Source organism: Bos mutus, chromosome 10, assembly GCF_027580195.1.
Source record: "Bos mutus isolate GX-2022 chromosome 10, NWIPB_WYAK_1.1, whole genome shotgun sequence".
NCBI lineage: Eukaryota > Metazoa > Chordata > Mammalia > Artiodactyla > Bovidae > Bos > Bos mutus.
In genome coordinates, this window is record NC_091626.1 from 47641910 (window position 1) to 47665096 (window position 23187).

A 23187-nucleotide genomic window follows, 5' to 3' on the forward strand; every position below is an offset into this window, starting at 1 on the left:
AGTATCATCATTAGCCCTTTCTTTCATCATCCACCTATCCTTTGTAGAAGCATTTATTGATTACCTAATGAGTTATGCCAACTACTAATTGCAATGAATATAGATTCTCCTCCCAAGGATCTCCGTCTAATCAGATCTACACAAAGAACCTATGACTCACTGATAGGTTATTAACTGTTCAAGAAGGCTAGCTGAAGTGCTGATGATGTTTATTAGAAACTGCATGGGAGTCTACTATAAGCCTGTAAAACCTGTGTGCAGATTATGTCAGTATCTGAAGATATTATTTGAAGAGATAAAGCTTGGGTTATTCCCTTTTAATACTATATACTATCCTGTAACCATGAAAACAGCATACTAAAATTAAAACTAGCATAACTGCTTAAATAGAACTTCTAGGCCTTAAAAACAAAAAACAAAGCTCTTAAGTTTAAACATACTGATAAATACCAAGAAGCAAAAACAGACTCTAACCTGCTTAGAAGTAGAGATATAATCAAGAATAGAATTAATGGATTTTTCAGAATAATTTCTTGTGACAGCACTCCGAATATAGGTCAATAGTTGTTTATATCTGTTCATCATTTCTGGAAAGTTTGTCTGTGAGGGAAGAAAAATGCATTACTAGGTACATATTTACTTACTGAGATATGTACATATGATTAAGATTATAGAAATACCTATTATTACCTAATTAAAAAACAATAGTTTTTCAATAATAGAGGAACTATATGACAGAAACACTACATTTTAGCTTAAATTTGAAATTACTACTCAGTAAATGAATTAAATTTATGATGTTAGCCTTTGAAAAAGTATAATTTATAGATTTTCCAAATTTCAGATATTGTTCCTCACTGCACAATAAACATATTTATTTAAATCATAAAAACTACTAAAATATTCATAGACCAAAAAAATAAGACCAACTTTTAAAATATTCTTCCCTGAAAATTTACTCCTTCATCAGGAAGCTCTCTAACATAGTTATGCATTTCTTCTCTCCCTATTATTGGTAAGCTCTTATAGTAAAATGTGAAAGGAAAAAAAATTCCTTCAAGCCCAGGTACTCATCCCACTCTCAAGAAAAGTCCTCCCCACTTCTAAAAGGGGGAAAATACTCCCACCCAAGGCCCTACTAAATAGTGGATGTAGCTACTGCTGCTATTCTTTGCAGGACTATTTGCATAACTGTAGTTACTCCAGGAAACATGAAAGACCTGAGGAAATGAAGGACTATTAGTAAAATTTCCAGCATTAAATATTTTGGCAGAGGGTCTATCATTCCTCAGAGCATATAAGTTATAGAAAATCTTATATACTATGCAGAATTCTTAAAAGATTTTGTTGATGTGGACCATTTTAAAGTCTTTATTGAATTTGTTACAACATTGCTTCTGTTTGTTTGTTTGGTTTTTGGGCTGCGAGGCATGGGGATATTATTTCCCCCATTGAATTTGCAGTCCCTGCATTGGAAGTACAAGTCTTAACCACTGGACCACCAGGAAGGAACCCCATGTAGAATTTTTAAAACTTAGTATAACTATAGTCACAAATGAAAATTAGGCTAAATATGTAAACATATCAACAGAATTATTTCAGGAAAGCAGGTATGACATTTTGTTGCCATGAGGTTTTTAAGTAAAGAATTTCATTATCAGTTTAATTCCTCTCAAAACAAATCTTACCAACTTGAAGTTAATCTTAATCATTTGTTTCAGTGCTTTAAATCCCCATTCTCCTTTTTCACCTTCAAGTTCCAAAACCTATAAAAAAAGAATTCAGTATAATTTAATATTGTTATTTTCTAGTAACACCCAATATTTAAGTTGTAAATTAATTTTACATCATATGCATGAAAAACAAGTGCCCTAAAAACTCTATTTTTCAAAGCCATTTTTAAAAGGTTTAAGAAACCAGTCTTAAATGCTTATGAAAGGACAAGTGAGCTTATTTTGAAGTTTCTTCATCAAAAGATTAAATAAGAACTACTTCTTGATTATTATACAGTCCCAGAAGTACCTGTTACTTCACTGGTTAAGAATAACCCAAAAGTTTACCAGTAGGAAAGAAATCACATATTTTATAATGAAACCACATCTATGTGAAGGACCACGATCGCAGGGATAACTACTGACCAGCACATTCACTGATTCTCTTTCTGCCAGAACTGTACAAGCTTTTCGGGACAATGGTCCTGTTCTATAGATAACTTGATTGGAAAAAACAAAAGGATAGCCCTTTTGAAATATTTGCTTATATTGCATAATGCAAACTTCTTTTACAGGATTATCACTAAATATCCAAACATACTTCTGAGATAAAATCATTTACAATTTACTTAAGACATTATTTAGAAAAACACAAAACACAGAATCAACAAGAAAAAATATGAACCTTTTGGAAACTGCTTAATGCTGCTTTTGGGTCATCTTCTTTTAATGCTTTGGAATTATAGTACTGATTTTCCAAATCCACATTTGGCTCAGAGTTACTATCTTCAGAGTATTCCTGTGTGTTAGAAAGAGATATTAAAATGAGAGAAACAAAAAAGAAAAGAAACCCACACACTGCTAAAATGTGAATACTGTTAAGAGAAAAACTACATATTTATAAGGAAAAAAACCACAATTTAAATATATGGTAGAAATTCCACTGAAATTAACCATTATTGAAGTAACAAGGGGAAAAGCCAAAATCAAGTGGTTAGCAGAATACAGTAGTCCCCCTTACCCACGGTTTCATTTTCTGTGATTTCAGTTGAGTATCAGTTGAGGTCTGGAAACTGGGAAATTCCAGAAATAATCAATCAAAAAGTTTTAAACTGCAAGTCATTCTGAGTAGCATGAACAAATCTCAATGAAATCTCCTCTCCACCCCCTCCATCCCACCTCGAATGCGAATCATCCCTTTGTCCGGCATATCCCACCTGTGAGTCACTAAACAGCAGGCTCAGTTATCAGATCCACTATTGTGGTATCACAGTGCTTGTGTTCAAGTTACCCTTATTGTACTTAATAATGGCTCCAAAGTTCAAAAACAGTGATGCTAGAAATTCAGATATGCCAAAGAAAGGCCCTAATGTGCACCTTTTAATTGAAAAAGTAAAAGTCCTCAGTAAGAAAAAAATGTATGCTGAGGTTGATAAGATCCATGGTAATAACAAATCTTCTACCTGTGAAACTGAAGGAAAAAGAAATTTGTGCTAGTTCTGCTGTTGCAAAAGTTATGGCTAAGGTGTGTGAAAAGTACTTAGGGAAGGTGGAAAAGGCATTAAATTTGTGGCTGAAAGACATAAACAGAAAACATGTTCTGACTGAAAGCAAAGTATTAGAAAACACTGAGCCTATACAAAGACTATGATCATGGCATCTGGTCCCATCACTTCATGGGAAATATATGGGGAACAGAGGAAACAGTGACAGACTTCATTTTCTTCGACCCCAAAATCACTGTAGATGGTAACTGCAGCCATGAAAGTAAAAGACGTTTGCTCCTTGGAAGAAAAGTTATGACCAACCTAGACAGCATATTAAAAAGCAGAGACATTACTTTCCCAACAAAGGTCCGTCTAGTCAAAGCTATGGTTTTTCCAGTAGTCTCATGTACGGATGTGAGAGTTGGACTATAAAGAAAGCTGAGTGCCGGAGAATTGATGCTTTTGAACTGTGGTGCTGGAGAAGACTCTTAGAGTCCTGTGGACTGCAAGGAGATCCAACTAGTCCATCTTAAAGGAAACCAGTCTTGAATATTCATTGGAAGGACTGATGTTGAAGCTGAAACTCCAATACTTTGGCCACCTCATGCAAAGAGCTGACTCACTGGAAAAGACCTTGATGCTGGGAAAGACTGAAGGTGGGAAGAGAAGGGGATGACAGAGGATGAGGTGGTTGGATGGCCTCACCAACTCAATGGACATGAGTTTGAGTAAACTCCAGAGTTGGTGATGGACAGGGAGGCCTGGCATGCTACAGTCCATGGGGTCTCAAAAATTCGAACACAACTGAGTAATTGAACTGAACTGATACAAAGACATCAGCAAAGGGTTCCCTGGAATGAGTGACACCAAGCCATTTTCTCCAAGTAAGGGATGGTTACACAGATTCAGAAATAGGTTTGTACTGAAAGATACAGAATCAACACAAAAGCAAATTGTAAATACTAATTATTAGTAGTATTACTTATTATTAAATGTTAGTTATTTTACCTTTAGTTTCATAATTTAGTTTTTGCTATTCCCCAAGTCTAAATTTTATTATTCTAACACAGCCTAACTACCTAGGATGGTGAGCTATATAAAGCAGAGTAATCTATTGCTAAGTAAAGCTATATGTTAATAAAAATATTTGCTTTATGTGTACTTCACATTACTCAATAGTTGTTTAGTTATATTACTATACTTTAGCTAGTCTTGTAACATCAAAATAAGTAAAACAAAATTAATTTATATTATATAGTTTTATATGGCTTTTCATTACATAAATTCAGTTCCTAGTTATGAAACAATAAAGCAGAAAGAAAAATTGAAGTAACACCATTTTGTGGAGAAGTAGAAATAAGAGTTTAAAGTATTTTCAGGATATTCAACTTAGTGACGAGGATTATAAAATATACATAAATTAGTGTAATAAAACTATTATTTTAGGAAGAGAGAAGATTTCCTTCAGCTATAAGTCATTACAAAGGGTAAGTTTATGTGAAATTCAGAATTGTGCCTGAAAGCAAACACAAAAAAGATAAGAATAGTATTATAGTTATTTCTAAATCCAAATACAGTTAAATTTTGGGGGCACAATTTATGAAAAATTCTGTATTGTCTCATAAAGGCATATGAAAGAAAAAAGATATAAGAGTGAAGTGTTAGAAAGCTCAAAAATATGTAAACACAAGATGAATTTTTCCTATGACCAGCAGATGGAAGGAGATGTTTGATGTTAGCATACAATCAGTTTTATTTGACCACCATGGCTTTGTAATGTGCGCCCTCTGGAGGGTAATTATTTCCTCATGTAAGGATACTTTCTGGGAAGCACTGGCACTCAGTCTCACAAATTTAAGATCAGTAATTGAGTTTTGCTCCACATATTAAATTCTTTGGAACACTTGTCTTACAGATAAGGTCAAATTCTGAGTAATGAGTAAAGTTCATAGTCATTCATTCACTTCTTCACTCTGAATTCAGGTTTGGCTATAATAAAATTGATTAAAAAAGAAATTAATAAATAATGAACAAGCCAAGTGGACACATCAAATCATGTTGTGATAGTGATGGCTTCTGAGCCAGGCTTTGAAAGCTAAATGGGAGTTTGCATGCCAGACAAAAAAGAGAAAGGGGAAAAGAGGAAGAGCAGACACAAAACTGTAACACGAAGTACTGAACAGCTAGAAACAGTCACACTGCTGGAACATAAAAAGTCCTTATTGATTCTACCTTGAACGTGCCATTTCTTTTTCTTTCTACCTCTCTTCACCTCGTTAACCACTGCATGTCATTACAGCTTAAGCATCATCTACCTCCTCAGGGAAGATATGGAGTAAATAATCCTAGCTAAAAAACCTACTCACATACTCTACACCTTTGGAAATCAGTTCTTCTCTAGTAACTGTTCAATAATACACAGGAATAGCTAGAACCAGAGAATCACTTTTCCGCAACCTAAATCTTCAGAATGCACTCTTAGCCAACAGATTAGGGGAAAAAATAAAAATGGCCCAGGACCTAAGAGCTAAGCAGAAAGCTGAGAGGTAAACGTGAGTAGGACATGGAGTTGCCAGAAAGTTAACTTCAACTACTGAACTGATTATAACACTGTTGAAGAAAGGAATCTTTACATTTCCTACCAAGTCTGAAGGCCTCCTGTAGTTTAAGACTGACTACCTGCAACTTCTGGCACCGACTGGCTCCAGATTAATGCTATTTCTAAACTCTATACAAACTCCTCTGAATCACTACGATTGAGATAAGACTTAATCAGCCTTCAACATTTTGTGAATACGTTCTTTCAGTTTTTCACATTATATGGATTGAGAAGTGAAATGTATACTATTTTTTGCACAACTGCAATTCATTTCTTAAGTGTTGCTGCTGGAATGGATAAATACATGAGAATTGGCACAACTGATATGTTACTAATTTCCTTCTTATAATTAGGTTATGATCTGCAACACCATGTTGCAGCCTCCGTGACACCACTAACCTGTCATTTGCAGCTCAGTAAATCACATACCTCAATACGAACTGAACTACAGCAAACTAGTTACCACACTGGCATGATTTTTAAACTGAAGATATTTTGAGAAGTCTTTAGAATAATTCTGTTCTATAGAGTATCTATTATATATTATTTATGTCTATTACCCGGCGTCCGAGGTCAGGGGCGGCGGCCGGCGGCCTGGAGCAGATACCCCACGCCCCAAGCCCGAGGCCAGGGGCGGCGGGCAGGAGGAGCAACCCCACGCCCAATGCCAGGGGCGGTGGCTGGGAGGACCAACACCACATCCAACGAGCAGTGGCTGCGTGGGCACAGGAGGGCCTAGAGGAGCTATCCCACATTGAAGGTCAGGAAGGGCGGCGGTGAGGAGATACCCCTCGTCCAAGGTAAGGAGCAAAGGCTGCACTTTGCTGGAGCAGCCGTGAAGAGATACCCCACGCCCAAGGCAAGAGAAATCCAAGTAAGATGGTAGGGGTTGCAAGAGGGCATCAGAGGGCAAACACACTGAAACCATACTCACAGAAAATTAGTCAATCTAATCACACTAGGACCACAGCCTTGTCTAACTCAATGAAACTAAGCCATGCCTGTGGGGCAACCCAAGATGGGTGGGTCATGATGGAGAGATCTGACAGAATGTGGTCCACTGGAGAAGGGAATGGCAAACCACTTCAGTATTCTTGCCTTGAGAACCCCATGAACAGTATGAAAAGGCACAATGATAGGATACTAAAAGAGAAACGCCCCAGGTCAGTAGGTGCCCAATATGCTACTGGAGACCAGTGGAGAAATAACTCCAGAAAGAATGAAGGGATGGAGCCAAAGCAAAAACAATACCAGGATGTGACTGGTGATAGAAGCAAAGTCTGATGCGGTAAAGAGCAATATTGCATAGGAACCTGGAATGTCAGGTCCATGAATCAAGGCAAATTGGAAGTGGTCAAACAAGAGATGGCAAGAGTGAATGTCAACATTCTAGGAATCAGCGAACTGAAATGGACTGGAATGGGTGAATTTAACTCAGATGACCATTATATCTACTACTGCGGGCAGGAATCCCTCAGAAGAAATGGAGTGGCCATCATGGTCAACAAGAGTCCGAAATGCAGTACTTGGATGCAATCTCAAAAACGACAGAATGATCTCTGTTCGTTTCCAAGGCAAACCATTCAATATCACAGTAATCCAAGTCTATGCCCCAACCAGTAATGCTGAAGAAGCTGAAGGTGAACAGTTCTATGAAGACCTACAAGACGTTTTAGAACTAACACCCAAAAATGGAGAAGCTCTATATAGTCAGCAAAAACAAGACCAGGAGCTGACTGTGGCTCAGACCATGAACTCCTTATTGCCAAATTCAGACTGAAATTGAACAAAGTAGGGAAAACCACTAGACCATTCAGGTATGATCTAAATCAAATCCCTTATGATTATACAGTGGAAGTGAGAAATAGATTTAAGGGCCTAGATCTGATAGATAAGAGTGCCTGATGAACTATGGAATGAAGTTCCTGACATTGTACAGGAGACAGGGATCAAGACCATCCCCATGGAAAAGAAATGCAAAAAAGCAAAATGGCTGTCTGGGGAGGCCTTACAAATAGCTGTGAAAAGAAGAGAAGCGAAAAGCAAAGGAGAAAAGGAAAGATATAAACATCTGAATGCAGAGTTCCAAAGAATAGCAAGAAGAGATAAGAAAGCCTTCTTCAGCAATCAATGCAAAGAAATAGAGGAAAACAACAGAATGGGAAAGACTAGGGATCTCTTCAAGAAAATCAGAGATACCAAAGGAACATTTCATGCAAAGATGGGCTCGATAAAGGACAGAAATGGTATGGTCCTAACAGAAGCAGAAGATACTAAGAAGAGATGGCAGGAATACACAGAAGAACTGTACAAAAAAGATCTTCACGACCCAGATAATCATGATGGTGTGATCACTGACCTAGAGCCAGACATCCTGGAATGTGAAGTCAAGGGGCCTTAGGAAGCATCACTATGAACAAAGCTAGTGGAGGTGATGGAATTCCAGTGGAGCTATTCCAAATCCTGAAAGATGATGCTGTGAAAGTGCTGCACACAATATGCCAGCAAATTTGGAAAACTCAGCAGTGGCCACAGGACTGGAAAAGGTCGGTTTTCATTCCAATCCCAAAGAAAGGCAATGCCAAAGAATGCTCAAACTACCGCACAATTGCACTCATCTCACAGAGCAATGGCACCCCACTCCAGTACTGTTGTCTGGAAAATCCCATGGATGGAGGAGGCTGGTAGGCTGTAGTCCACGGGGTCGCTAAGAGTCAGACATGACTGTGTGACTTCACTTTCATTTTCCACTTTCATGCACTGGAGAAGGAAATGGCAACCCACTCCAGTGTTCTTGCCTGGAGAATCCCATGGACGGAGAAGCCTGGTAGGCTGCAGTCCATGGGGTCGCAAAGAGTCGGACATGACTGAAGCGACTTAGCAGCAGCAGCAGCACACGCTAGTAAACTAATGCTCAAAAATCTCCAAGCCAGGCTTCAGCAATATGTGAACCGTGAACTTCCTGATGTTCAAGCTGGTTTTAGAAAAGGCAGAGGAACCAGAGATCAAATTGCCAACATCCGCTGGATCATGGAAAAAGCAAGAGAGTTCCAGAAAAACATCTATTTCTGCTTTCTTGACTATGCCAAAGCCTTTGACTGTGTGGATCACAATAAACTGTGGAAAATTCTTCAAGAGATGGGAATACCAGACCACCTGATCTGCCTCTTGAGAAACTTGTATGCAGGTCAGGAAGCAACAGTTAGAACTGGACATGGAACAACAGACTGGTTCCAAATAGGAAAAGGAGTACGTCAAGGCTGTATATTGTCACCCTGTTTATTTAACTTATATGCAGAATACATCATGAGAAACGCTGGGCTGGAAAAAACAGAAGCTGGAATCAAGAGTGCCGGGAGAAGTATCAATAACCTCAGATATGCAGATGACACCACCCTTATGGCAGAAAGTGAAGAGGAACTAAAAAGCCTCTTGATGAAAGTGAAAGAGGAGAGTGAAAAAGTTGGCTTAAAGCTCAATATTCAGAAAATGAAGATCATGGCATCTGGTCGCATCACTTCATGGGAAATAGATGGGGCAACAGTGGAAACAGTGTCAGACTTTATTTTTCTGGGCTCCAAAATCACTACAGATGGTGACTGCAGCCATGAAATCAAAAGATGCTTACTCCTTGGAAGGAAAGTTATGACCAACCTAGATAGCATATTCAAAAGCAGAGACGTTACTTTACCAACAAAGGTTCGTCTAGTCAAGGCTATGGTTTTTCCTTTGGTCATGTATGGATGTGAGAGTTGGACTGTGAAGAAGGCTGAGCGCCGAGAAATTGATGGTTTTGAACTGTGGTGTTGGAGAAGACTCTTGAGAGTCCCTTGGACTGCAAGGAGATCCAACCAGTCCATTCTGAAGGAGCTCAGCCCTGGAATTTCTTTGGAAGGAATGATGCTAAAGCTGAAACTCCAGTACTTTGGCCACCTCATGCGAAGAGTTGACTCACTGGAAAAGACTCTGATGCTGGGAGGGATTGGGGGCAAGAGGCGAAGGGGACGACAGAGGATGAGATGGCTGGATGGCATCACTGACTCGATGGACGTGAGTCTCTGTGAACTCCGGGAGTTGGTGATGGACAGGGAGGCCTGGCGTGCTGCGATTCATGGGGTCGCAAAGAGTCGGACACGACTAAGCGACTGATCTGATCTGATCTGATCTGATGTCTATTGTTTACTGGAGAAGGAAATGGCAACCCACTCCAGTACCCTTGCTTGGTAAATCCCATGGATGGAGGGGCCTGGTGGGCCGCAGTCTATGGGGTTGTAAAGAGTCGGATACAACTGAGCGACTTCACTTCACTCACTTCACTTGCTTCATACTTTATCACTGGAGAAGGAAATGGCAACTGACACCAGTATTCTTGCCTGGAGAATCCCATGGATGGAGGAGCCTGGTGGACCAATGGTCCATGGGGTTGCAGAGTCAGACAAGACTGAAGTGACTAAGCATGTAAGCATATACTGTTTACACCCAATGATAATGGTCTTTGGTTAAACCAGTAAATAAATGTGTTCAACAAATGAAAATGAAGTCTTTCTCCTTAAGCTATTCATGGTCTGATACAGATATGCAAATGAAACACCAATATAATACAATAGAAGCAGTAACAGAGACACAGACTAGGTTCGGTGGTGTATCAGGAGTAATTAACTACTCCTGAATGAGTTAGAAGGAAAAGTTACCTCAACCAGGTCTAAAAGTACAAATGCATTTTCCCAGGGATGAAAAAAGGCACCAAAACAAAACAAACTATGCAAAAGCATTGCATATTTAGAAGAGCTACCAGTAGTCTGATTGGGCTGAAGCACAGGATGCATGCAGAGCTGATGAGAGAAACTAGTATCAGACAGGGGAATAGAACTATACAGGTCTAGCAGAGTTTATATCAAATGGGGACCCACTAAAAGATTTTATAGAGAAATAATTATATCTGTGTTTTAGGAAGAGCACTCAGGCAGTAAGGAAGTACCCACTGGATACTCTTACAACTGTTTAGCCAATAGATGATGAAGGCCTGATTCCAAGTAGTAGACCAGGAGAAAAGGGAGAGGACAAAATAAATATATGTGATGTTAAGGATGCAAAATAAAAGGACACATCACATGGGCACAAGAAAGGGGAAAAAGTTATCCTTAATGACTACAGCCAATTTGGTTACACACAGTGACATTAGTCAAAACAGGGAATATAGGAAAAATATTAAATATTGCTAAACTGAATTCCCTTATGTCAGATGAAGATGCAATAACTATAAAAGTATAAGTGAAATGCTTTTAAGAGAGAAACTGAAATTTTAATCTATACATTAAGAATGTTTTAATCAAAAATCAAATAATTTAAGCAATATATGAAAAAGCAAGCACCTGAACAGTGTTAAAAGGGCTTTTAAAAAAATCCACTAAAGTGCACATTAGCTCCAACCTATATAACTCATGTCCTGACATCTATCCAAAGCAATCTCTTAACCATCTACACCAACCAAATTTATTCTTCTTTCCCCCAAACATATTATGCTCTTTAAAATCTCTGCTTTGGCATAAACTGGTCTCTCTGCCCCAAATTCTAAACCACTGCCCCTCCCAACAAGCTTCCCACTTTTCTCCTGTGATGATGTCCAGCCCTAACACTCCTGGAAATGCTGTATTCCTCAAGGCTCACCTTGTGATTCTTTCTCTAAGTCTTCTTAGCAAAGTAAATTTTCTCCATAGTCATGCTTCTACATGACATGCGTATCTCTGAAGAACAGTTTTGTATGTATGTTGTTCCCACCTCCCGCCTCCCCTCCTCCCCTGCCCCACCATGAGCTTCTCAAAAGCAGGAACTTACTTTTACTGATCTTGGTATCCCCAGAACCTGGCATATCATAAAATGCTCAGGAAGTGTTTGCTTAATTGAAGTGAAAAGTTAGTGAATGTTTCAAAATAATACAACACAGGAAGGGGCAATTTTGACTCTATGTTGGAGTCAAAAAGGGTCAATTTCATAGTTCATGTACTTATTCTTGTGTCTCTTGTCAACAGAGGTCTTAAGAAACGTGCTCGAGGAAATAGAAGACTCACCATTAACAATGCTTCGCAAGCCTTGATCATGTTTAGACAATAGATGCTGCACATCTAGTGCCAAAGGTAAAGTCTCAGTATCCTGAAGGACTAAATTTAATCCAAGGTAGGCATTTGTGGTTTAGCCATTAATAAAATTAACGTAACTTAAAAAAAAATTTTCACTCAAGGTAATGGATCCTAATCTGTCTATGCTATAAATTAGAACATTCTTTTATTTGTCCTAACTTTCAGTTTTCAAATTAAATTTTCCAACAAGACATCATTAAAGTCTTTAGGCGTGGGCTCTAGTTATCACTTGCCCACTAATTTGTCATGTAAATTTATGTAAATCACTCACACTTGATGTTTTAGTTCCTCTCGGAACCCGACTCCAGTACTCTTGCCTGGAAAATTCCACGGATGGAGGAGCCTGGTAGGCTGCAGTCCACGGGGTCACTAAGAGTCCGACACGACTGAGCGACTTCACTTTCACTTTTCACTTTCATGCATTGGAGAAGGAAATAGCAACCCGCTCCAGTGTTCTTGCCTTGAGAATCCCAGGGGTGGGGGAGCCTGGTGGGCTGCTGTGTGTGGGGTCGCACAGAGTCAGACACGACTAAAGTGACTTAGCAGTAGCAGCAACCTGTCAGTTATGAGGGCTGAACCCAACAGGAAGTCTCTAATTCTTGCTGACGGTCATGTGTTCCTTTCTGGGGTATAATACACAAGCACAAATTTACTCTGTTGGATAGTCACACTTTACAGATTTACATTAGGGATGAAGAATCTTAATTTATCTTATTCTTAGCACAAAAGAGCTATCTCCCATTACTTATGGGAGATCTTACAATGGTCTCCTTATCATGAGTTACCCTTGTTTGAACCTCTCTAATTTCATTATACAGGGTACACCTATGAGGTACTGCTACAGGCCTTTTTGAAAATGTACTCAAACTTACATTTCAAACCAATCTTCTTTTAAGCAGTAACTTTTAAGAGGTGGTAAATTATTCCAATTATACTGACATGGATTATTAAGTAATGCTTCTGAAGTTTTTAAGAAAACTAACTTTATTAGTTAGATGTTTCCAACTTAAAACAGCATCATCCAAATTTGGGGGCTCAACTTATTTATCAAACCTGACTCGGAATTTTTGACACCTACAGAATAGAGAAAACCTGGCTATTACTGAAATTAAAAAAAAAAAAAAAAAGCCATATACCATTCAAAATAGCAAAAGAAAACAGGTCAAATCCTCATCAACAGAAAACTGAGTAAATAAACTTATGGTACATCCACACAATCAATGCAGCTATAAAAAAGAAATAAGTAATCTTTCGACATATGTCTATGGAATAATATTTAAAATAAAAAACAAAGTGTAGCACAATATATTTAATATGTTAATTCTGGTTTAAAAAAGGGAAGGGGGGATAAAAATCTGTATTTGGTAATCTATGGTAAGGAATGGGAACTGGGCAACTGAGGAACAAAAATGGAAAGGAAATGTTAACATTTCATGTTTTTGAACCATGTGTATGTATTACCTATTTAAAATGCTAGATGCCTCAGGTTCTGAAGAATTCTAAAAAATTTTGAGCAATGACAAAATCCCTGTCTGGCCCCTCAAGATCAAAGACTTCTGTTCATCATTTGTACCCTAAACACCACCCTCTCTCTTCTCAGCAATAAAATACAGACTCACTGTGAAAAACTTGCAAGAAATAAACATTTTAATTTTCCTGACACTTTTCGTGTTTTCCAGACATTTTATTCTGTATTTTTCCCACCCAGCAAAACAAATAAATTTTACTGCCACACAATAACATTGTAATATGGATTACATATCTACAGTGGACATGTATTCTCTGTGTGCACAGCAATGGTGACTGATCCTTCCTCTCTTAGATGAGGATTTCAAACACAGTGCTCGTCTCCTAGAGGGCAAGCAATCTATCCTCTCTCTCTCAGTGGTTCACAGAAGGCCCAGAGCTAAGGTGAATCCATAGTTCTTCCTAGGGTTTCACTGCTAGAGTTAGCAAGAAGACCCTTTTGCCTTTGGGGTTATAATACTAGGAAGATAACACATTATATTACAAGATCTTGTGATATACTATGAAGGCAATTAAGCCAATACGTGAGGAAGGCAGCCCAGAAAGAGAGACAAAGGCAGAAAAAGACCCAGCATCGTTATCTGAGTCATGACTCCTGTTACATTTACACTTCTTGGTGATTTGAGCCAATATATGCTCTTTACAGTTCAAGTTGATTTGACATGTATTCCTGTCCTCTCCTTCCTTACATGCAGGAGTCCTGACAAATTTACCAAGTTTTTCTTTTCATATCACTGAATATTCTTTAGAAGCATGATTTGAAATGCTGACATACTTTCCATCACATGGATATATTTTACCTATTACTACCTCATGAGTATTAATAGTATTCTCCTACTATTGATAACTTGGGGGGTGTTTCCAACTATTTACAATTAAACATGCCCTTTTGGGGGTGGGGCGGGGCAGCGCTGCATGGCTTGCAGGATCTTAATTCCCCAGAAAGTGAAAGTTGCTTAGTCTCTGGAACCCCATGCAGTTCATGGAATTCTCCAGGGCAGAATACTGGAGTGGGTGGCCTATCCCTTCTCCAGGGGATCTTCCCAACCCGGAATCGAACCGGGGTCTCCAGCAATACCGGCAGATTCTTTACCAACTGAGCTATGAGGGAAGACCATGGATCAAACATGGGCCCATGGCAGTGAAAGTGCTCAGTTCTAAACACTGGAGTGTCATGTTCCTTTCAAAAGCCTCAACTGTATAATCAAATTTTGTTACTGTGAAAACTACATTCAGAATTCCAAATGTGTGTACAGCAGAAAGAACACTGGCCCAGACCACAAAAATTATATTGTTTGTAAATCTATTCTTAAAGATCCCCAACATTTTGTCAAGCTGTAAGTGACGGAGACAACAGTCTCAGAATAAAATGACCTGTAATCTGCAAGCTCCTTATATGCACAATGGATGACATCAATGTCTTAATATTAAACACACAAAACCCTGAAGCTATTTTTTTGCCCTGTGCTGTATTAAGTATTAGTCTCTCAGTCCATGGGATTTTTCAGGCAAGAGTACTGGAGTGGGTTGCTATTTCCTTCTCCAGGGGATCTTCCAGACCCAGGGATGGAACCCAGGTCTCCTGCACTGCAGGCAGATTCTTTACTGTCTGACCCACCAGGGAAGCCCTATTAATGTACTACTTTTTCAAAGTATTCGTGTCAATTAAAAAATCTTTTTAGAAAACAGAAATGTTAAATTTTACTTTGCTAAACCATGTTCTAAGGTTATAATATGACATCATTTGTCTGAACTTGTTAAAACTGTGACAAATAGATTCTGTAAGATACCTTGTAGCTAAGACTCTTCTCCACCCCTCCCCAAAAGAAGTAAATTTCTAGGGCATTAAAACAGCTATCTTTTAAGGCAAGAATAACAATAGTAATAAACATTTATTCACTAATCACACTATAACCTGACTGCCAATGCAAGAGATATAAAAGACAAGGGTTCAATCCCTGGCAAGAATAACAATAGTAATAAACATTTATTCACTAATCACACTATAACCTGACTGCCAATGCAAGAGATGTAAAAGACAAGGGTTCAATCCCTGGGTGGGGAAGATCCCTTGAAGGAGGGCATGGTAACCCACTCCAGTATCCTTGCCTGGAGAATCCCAGGGACAGAGGAGACTGGTGGGCTGCAGTCCATAGGGCTGCAAAAAGTCAGAAGCGACTTAGCACTGGCAACAAGAGTAATAAACATTCATTCACTACTCATAACTATAAACCTAACCAGGATGATTATGGAGAAGGAAATGGCAACCCACTCCAGTATTCTTGTCTAGAATACTCCATGGAAAGAGGGGCCTAGCGGGCTTCAGTCCACGGGGTCACTAAGATGACTGAGTGAGTCTCACACACACACACACGATGATTATAATAAGGCTCACTGTTTGGTAATATACTTTAAAAAATGGAATTAGTCTATCTTTTCACCATTTTATTTTCCCCTTATAATAATATTTTTCAAACATACAATGCTCTACCTATAATAGGAACTACTAAAGAATACTTTTTGGTATGAAGTCGCTCTGTCTTAAATCTTTTCTAAAAAGACTGTTAGAAGTATTAATCAAGTTCAAGCTTGAATGGCTGGATTGTGTAATTATAACACAGTTTAACTTATCAATGGCCTTATTAACTTAATGAATGACACGATAGTGTTTACTATTAGCTGTTATTATTAATACTATTGTATGTAAATCTGTAAAATTAACATTGAATTAACACATTTTCCAGAACCATCTTCTCTCCATTCACTGCTACATAAATTACTATGCTTAGAAAACACCTGCTTCTGCCTCAGAAATCAAAAGGATCTTAGAAATAACCGATCAAGCATACTGAATTAATTTCATGCTTGTTTTGTCTTCTTTTTTAAAACCAACTTAAGTCTCTTTTCTATTAGCTCAAGAAGTGATTTTGGGTATTTATCAATAGACAATTGATAAAATATATACTGAATGTATCTGTACATGGCTCTCATTAACATTTTCACTAAAATGAGGTGATGAACTATCCAACAAACAATACATTTTTTTAATAAAAAAAGAAGTTTCCCTAAAACAGTAATTGATTCAGACTCTTTAAATCCAAAGAAACAAGGCTCAGGCAAATATTAGAAAACAAAAACAACAACTCTTTTGGCAACAGATAAGCATGAAGTGGCAACTAGCCTCGCTTGATCTTTTTAAATGTATGTTTAAAAATTAATAAATATATGTTTATAGTGGCTTAAGGAAATTATGGAAGTAAAAAATAAATTAATATGATATCTATGTAAGAGAGATATGAGGCAGGACTATTTAACAGAATGTTGGGGGGGATCATTAATTATGTGGTTGTGTAAAATCTCATCTTTTTGGGTTAAGAAATTTAAAAAAAGAGGCTAAAATTACACATTCAGTTTTATATTTACATGTGGTGTAAGCCCTCAAAGGCTGGAGAAACACAGCCAAGTTAAATCATTTATATTTAATTAAAATCCCTGCAAAAATGAAGTCTGTACTTCAAGGGGCAGTAAGATTCTCAGTGCCATTTCTACATTACAGTCTCACTCACAGTGCTAGTAAGTTACGTATTCAAAAAACTATTGCTTAGAAAAGAGATAAGCACAAACAAGTAAAAACACAAACTGAAACTAGGTAAAACACTTCCAGAGTTAAAAAATACCTGTAATATACGTAAACATGTAACAAATAAAAATGCACGAAATATTACAATTAACATTCTTGAAGGATTTAACGCACTGCCTAAAACTGGCTTGGTCTGCACAAAACTACAATGTTAAAAGAAACACTTTCAGAGTTAAAAAATACCTGTAATATACGTAAACATGTAACAAATAAAAATGCACGAAATATTACAATTAACATTCCTGAAGGATTTATTAACGCACTGCCTAAAACTGGCTTGGTCTGCACAAAACTACAATGTTAAAAGAAACACTTCCAGAGTTAAAAAATACCTGTAATATACGTAAACATGTAATACATAAAAATGCACGAAATATTACAATTAACATTCCTGAAGGATTTAACGCACTGCCTAAAACTGGCTTGGTCTGCACAAACTAAAATGTAAGGCAGAAATCTTACTACTAGCAGAACTCCTTTAAGAATTATCAACACTATTGACTTTCAGGTCATTTCCCTCTCCTTTTTGCAAATGCTTTCCTTTAAAAGTGAAAGATTAATTAGAAACGACTATACAAAGAAGATTTACACTAATTCAAAATGATACATTAATTATCTTGAGACTCTCTGGCACTTAAAATATAAGGTGAACCAGACTTCCCTGAGCATCTACTTCTTAACTTAACGATAATGCAGCATCACCATAACACACAAGAACCATGCACAAAAACTCCCCCAAATAAAAAGCAAAGCCAAGTTGACGCTAATTCGTGGTCCAGATAATCGTTCTTAGTTCCCACACAATGTTTTTGAATATCAACTTGAAATGTTAGTGAATTTTTAAAGACTTATAAGTCCGTTCATAAATTAAACCTTGAATCTTTAAAAATCACCATTCGGTTGCATAAATTCGTTTTGTTCTACACTGTTGATATTTTAAACTCTGAATACTGGGAAATTTCCAAGTCAAGAAAAAAGCCATTGAGTCAATTCTCTTATACCACCCCACCTCCCAAACCCCAAACAAACAAAAAGTAAAACGTCCTCCCCAGCTTTTCTCTTTAAACAAGTAGTTAAACTACTTTTGAAAAGCTAGCCTGGCTCTCAATTCTCTATTGCACCTTTACCTTATACCAAAACGGAGCCTGGACAAGACTAATTAAGCTCTGTTTCTAGATTCACAAGTGGCGTCAGGTCTGGGAGCAGGAAGGCCCCCTAGTTTTTGGACCCCTCTCCCAGCATTTCGCACTCCTTCAAGTATGAAGAAGAGGGGACAGGAAGACTGGGCCCGAAAGGGCAGAGCCGGGGCCTAGACCACTGAACGGTCCCCAAAACGGCTCGCGCGATAGGGAGGAGGCAATGAGAACCTGACGCCGGAGGCCAGAGGTGTCCTTGTAAACCAAGGAAGCGCTCGGATTTGGAGCTCAACGCTCGGGACCCCCTTCACCGCCTCCTTTACTCTCCCTTCCCCCATGCTAGAGAAGCAGGGCGCGGGCCCGGTGCGGGAAGGGGGAGGAGGTAAACTCGTCCTGTCACTGCATCGGGAGAAGCTGGAAGGAGCACATGTTCTACGGGGAGAGGCCGCGGCCGCCCCTGCCCCGGCTCCTAAAGCCAGATACCACCTCCAGCCCCAGAGTTCTGTTCCCTGCGCCTCACCAGGTCGTAGTCCTCCTCATCATCGCACATGAAATCATCCTCCATGTCAGACATCTTGGCTGGGACGGGGAGAGGGGGGGAGGAGAAATTGGAGACAACCTCCTCCCACAATCCTCCGCGGCTCAGAGGCGTCACTCCCAGCTTCTCGCCTTCCCGACGCTCTTAGAGGAGCTGAATGTTTCCTCCCGGAACAAATGAGCTCGGTTTTGAGAGGATTCGCTACGACGCTAAAAGCGATTGCACCGTGCTCCTCTTCCTGTGAGACGGTTGGTGCCTTAGCAACTAAACCTAGCAACTAGGGAATCTTTAAGTGCCACGAATTTCAGCGGAAGGGCCTTGGAAACCTTTCGCTCTTAACGTGCGGTTTCCAGCCTCCTGGGCAAGGGAACAGTCTCCTCCCTTGCCTGGCACTCAGGAACCATTTCAGCCTGGTGAAAGTAAGAGGCAGTTTGGGACTAGAAGGCTTTCGCGGAGAAAAGTCTGACATGCCTATCCTTTGTGACAGGTAGTATTCTTTTTGCCATGATTACGGATGTGCATTTAGCCCACACATTTTGGTGGGTGGTCCTCTGATGTTTGGAAACCTTTCAGCAGCACGGTTTACACGTAATGTTTGTTATATTTGTAGTCGGTAAAACAACTCTGTAGATATCCTAAATTAAGTATCAATCTATTGAGGTACTTGAAGTTTTATTCAGTTGTTCAACGAATTATAAACTAAATTTTATTGCCTATGGGACCAAATTAAGGTAACAATTAACATCTTTTTTTTTTTAATGCATTATTGTTGCACAGCATCATCAGTAGAATTCGAAATATTAATAAAAATTGAAATTGACATGAAGGGAGAAAATACTGCTTTTCAAACAACATTTTCCGTATAAACTTCAGTTTTGTCCACTTGAATTCACAAATTTTATATTGTTAACAGCACAGACATAATTTCGGATGCTTTTTTGCATCTAGTTATGTAACAGCAAAGGACAATGTTTGCAATATATTGTTGCATACATATATACATATAAAAGATTATTTTAATAGTGGCATAATAAGCCCTTGGTTGAATGCAGTGTAATTTATTTAAGTGAAGTCGCTGTGTCGTGTCCGACTCTTTTCGACCCCATGGACTGTAGCCTACCAGGCTCAATCCATGAGATTTTCCAGGCAAGAATATTGGAGTGGGTTGCCATTTCCTTCTCTGGAGGACCTAAGCATGCTATTATTGTTATACATTTCGAATATTACAGTAATAACATTATTTTAAACTATTTGGAGAGAGTATTTTTGTCACTTAATTTTTTTTCTTAGGAAAAATTCCAAGAAGAGGAATTGCAGGCTGGATTTTTTTTTTTCTCGTTTTGGCAGTTACTCAGTAAATAACTGCTTTGCTTTTTTTTTTTTTTTTTTCCTGGCTGCCCCAGAATACAGAATCTTAGTTCTCTGACTGTGCTCCCTGCATGGGAAGCATGGATTCTTAACCACTAGATCAGTCAGGGAAGTCCCTGGATCTATTAGTAATCATTTGTTTTTGTTTTTATTTTAATAATTCAAAAGATTTTACTGGAGTATAGTTGATTTAAAATGTGTTAGTTTCAGGAGTACAGCACAGTGAATCAGTTGTACATGTACATATATTCATTGTTGTTTTTTTTTTTTTACTCTTTTTCCACATAGGCCATTATAGAATATTTACTCGAGTAGAGTTCCCTGTGCTATACAGCAGGTTCTTATTAATTTTCCATTTTATATATCAGTTCAGTTCAATTCAGTCGCTTAGTTGTGTCTGACTCTTTGCGACCCCGTGAATTGCAGCACACCAGGCCTCCCTGTCCATCACCAACTCCGGGAGATTACCCAAACTCATGTTCATAGAGTCGGTGATGCCATCCAGCCATCTCATCCTCTGTCGTCCCCTTCTCCTCCTGCCCCCAATCCCTCCCAGCATCAGAGTCTTTTCCAATGAGTCAGCTCATTGCATGAGGTGGCCAAAGTACTGGAGTTTCAGCTTTAGCATCAGTCCTTCCAAAGAACACCCAGGACTGATCTCCTTTAGAATGGACTGGTTGGATCTCCTTGCAGTCCAAGGGACTCTCAAGAGTCTTCTCCAACACCACAGTTCAAAAGCATCAATTCTTCGGCACTCAGCCTTCTTCACAGTCCAACTCTCACATCCATACATGACCACTGGAAAAATCATAGCCTTGACTAGACGGACCTTTGTTGGCAAAGTAATGTCTTTGCTTTTCAATATGCTATCTAGATTGGTCATAACTTTTCTTCCAAGGAGTAAGCATCTTTTGATTTCATGGCTGCAATCACCATCTGTAGTGATTTTGGAGCCCAAAAAAATAAAGTCTGACACTGTTTCCCCATCTATTTTATATATAGTCGTCTGTATATGTCGGTCCCGGCCTCCCAATTTAGTAATCATTTGTATTGCCATCTTTTTGGTCATAGTTCTTAAAAGTCATATTTATAGCAATAATACTGTTTATGTAGAGACAAAATTTTCCTTTCCTTCTTTTCCTCCCAATATTTTATAACGAGGCATTTTGAACATACTGAAAAATTTAAAGAATTAGTTCAGTGAACACATATATACCTCTATCAGCTTTATTTGTATGTGTGTAAGTATTCCTAGAATCAGTTGAAAGTATAATAAGATGCACATATCATTACATATCACTCAAATGCAGCTGTGTATTTCCTAAAAATAAGGACATTCTCTTATGACAGCATCATTGTTACACAAGGAAAATTAATTATTCCCTCATGTCATCTGATACCCAGTGCATGTTCAAAATTCCCTTATTAAACATAGACTTTTAGAATTGGAAGAGCCTTTACTTGTATCACTTCAGTCTCTAAGGCTTCCCAAGCATGGAAATTAATTATAATTTTTCAAATCCCACACCAGAGATTCTGATTCAGTAGGTCTGGGCTAGAACCCAAGAATCGTTCTTGTAACCTTAAAACAATCTCCCTGTAAGTCGTAACTTATATATCCTATTTTATCTAGGATAGCCCAGTCCTGTTATCCCAGAATAATAATTATCAGCATCCATCACTCTCAAAAGTTTGTACAATAAATCACATTGATTACTCTATCTTTAACCCATACTTCTTGAGAAGAGAAAATAGAATCCCAAGGTGATTAAGAACTTTGCTCAGAGTAATCAGCTACATAGTTTTGCATTTTTAAGTCAGTATAGTAATTCTGAAATGATCTATTAATCATGTGGATATGATCATATGTAATAAAACTGCACGTTTATTTACATTGAATTTATTTATATATTTTGGTGCCTTTTAATGTAATTCCTTAGTTCTGCAATGTGGAAAAATTATTCAAGAAGTTCGTTACTAGGAGCACTAGGAAAAGTGCAGCCACATTTTGAGTGTAATATTCTTGGCCTCCAAATTTCACACAGTTAGTCTGGAAATTTTCTGAGAGTAGTTGAAAAGGTTTTCACAGTGTTTAGCTCACTGCTTGGGTACACAAATGCAAATGAATATTTGCTGTAGAAATAAACACGTCAATTTTTCTATGCAGGCGATGCCCTTATATTATATATATCTACACATCAAAATCTTTTTCTGTCCTCAAAACTTCATTTAAATATCACTTCATTCACATATCCTATCCTAAATACTTTGTACAGTTAAGCTATTCTCTATTTCTTGACATCAGTTTTATTCAGCGGTAAAGTAAAAAGTGGAAGTCACTCAGTCATGTCGACCTGTTTGTGACCCCATGGACTGCAGCCTGCCACGCTCCTCTGACCATGGAATTATTCAGGCAAAAATACTGGAATGGGTTGCCATTCCCTTCTCCATGGCACCTTTCCAACTCAGGGATCAAACCCGAGTTTCCTGTATTGCAGGAAGATTCTTTACCATTTGAGCGATCAGCGAAGCCCCAAAGACGGATGGGTCACGGTAGAGAGTTTGGACAAAATGTGGTCCACTGGAGAAAGGAATGGCAAACCACTTCAGTATTCTTGCCTTGAGAACCCCATGAACAGTATGAAAAGGCAAAATGATAGGATACTGAAAGATGAACTCCCCAGGTCCATAGGTGCCCAATATGCTACTGGAGATCAGTGGAGAAATAACTCCAGAAAGAAAGAAGAGACGGAGCCAAAGCAAAAACAGCACCCAGTTGTGGATGTGACTGGTGATTGAAGTAAAATCTGATGCTGTAAAGAGCAATATTGCATAGGAACCTGGAATGTTAGGTCCATGAATCAAGGCAAATCGGAAGTCATCAAAAAGGAAAAGGCATGAGTGAACGTTGACATTGTAGGAATCAGCAAACTAAAATGGAGTAGAATGGGTAAATTTAATTCAGATGAACATTATATCTACTACTGTGGGCAGGAATCCCTTCAAAGAAATGGAGCAGCCATCATAGTCAACAAAAGCGTCC

At 38.5% G+C, this 23187-nt stretch overlaps 2 protein-coding genes across 3 annotated transcripts in view; one reads left to right on the forward strand and one right to left on the reverse strand.

Annotated features, from left to right (window-relative positions):
* Nucleotides 1-18889, reverse strand: part of COPS2 (COP9 signalosome subunit 2) — a 32420-nt gene extending 13531 nt beyond the window's left edge. For both annotated transcript variants that reach the window (XM_005892151.2, XM_005892150.3), the window contains exons 1-4: nt 18759-18889; nt 2398-2511; nt 1689-1766; nt 475-600 (exon numbers count right to left, since the gene is read on the reverse strand). In XM_005892151.2, coding sequence (XP_005892213.1) covers nt 475-600; nt 1689-1766; nt 2398-2511; nt 18759-18812 — 372 coding nt within the window. In that variant the 5' untranslated portion in view covers nt 18813-18889. The remainder of the gene's footprint in view (nt 1-474; nt 601-1688; nt 1767-2397; nt 2512-18758) is intronic.
* A 160-nt stretch (nt 18890-19049) lies between these two features.
* GALK2 (galactokinase 2) overlaps nt 19050-23187 on the forward strand; it is a 160466-nt gene continuing 156328 nt past the window's right edge. Inside the window, exon 1 of the mRNA XM_005892154.3 lies at nt 19050-19263. Within this exon, the coding sequence (XP_005892216.1) occupies nt 19244-19263 (20 nt within the window). The 5' untranslated portion in view covers nt 19050-19243. The remainder of the gene's footprint in view (nt 19264-23187) is intronic.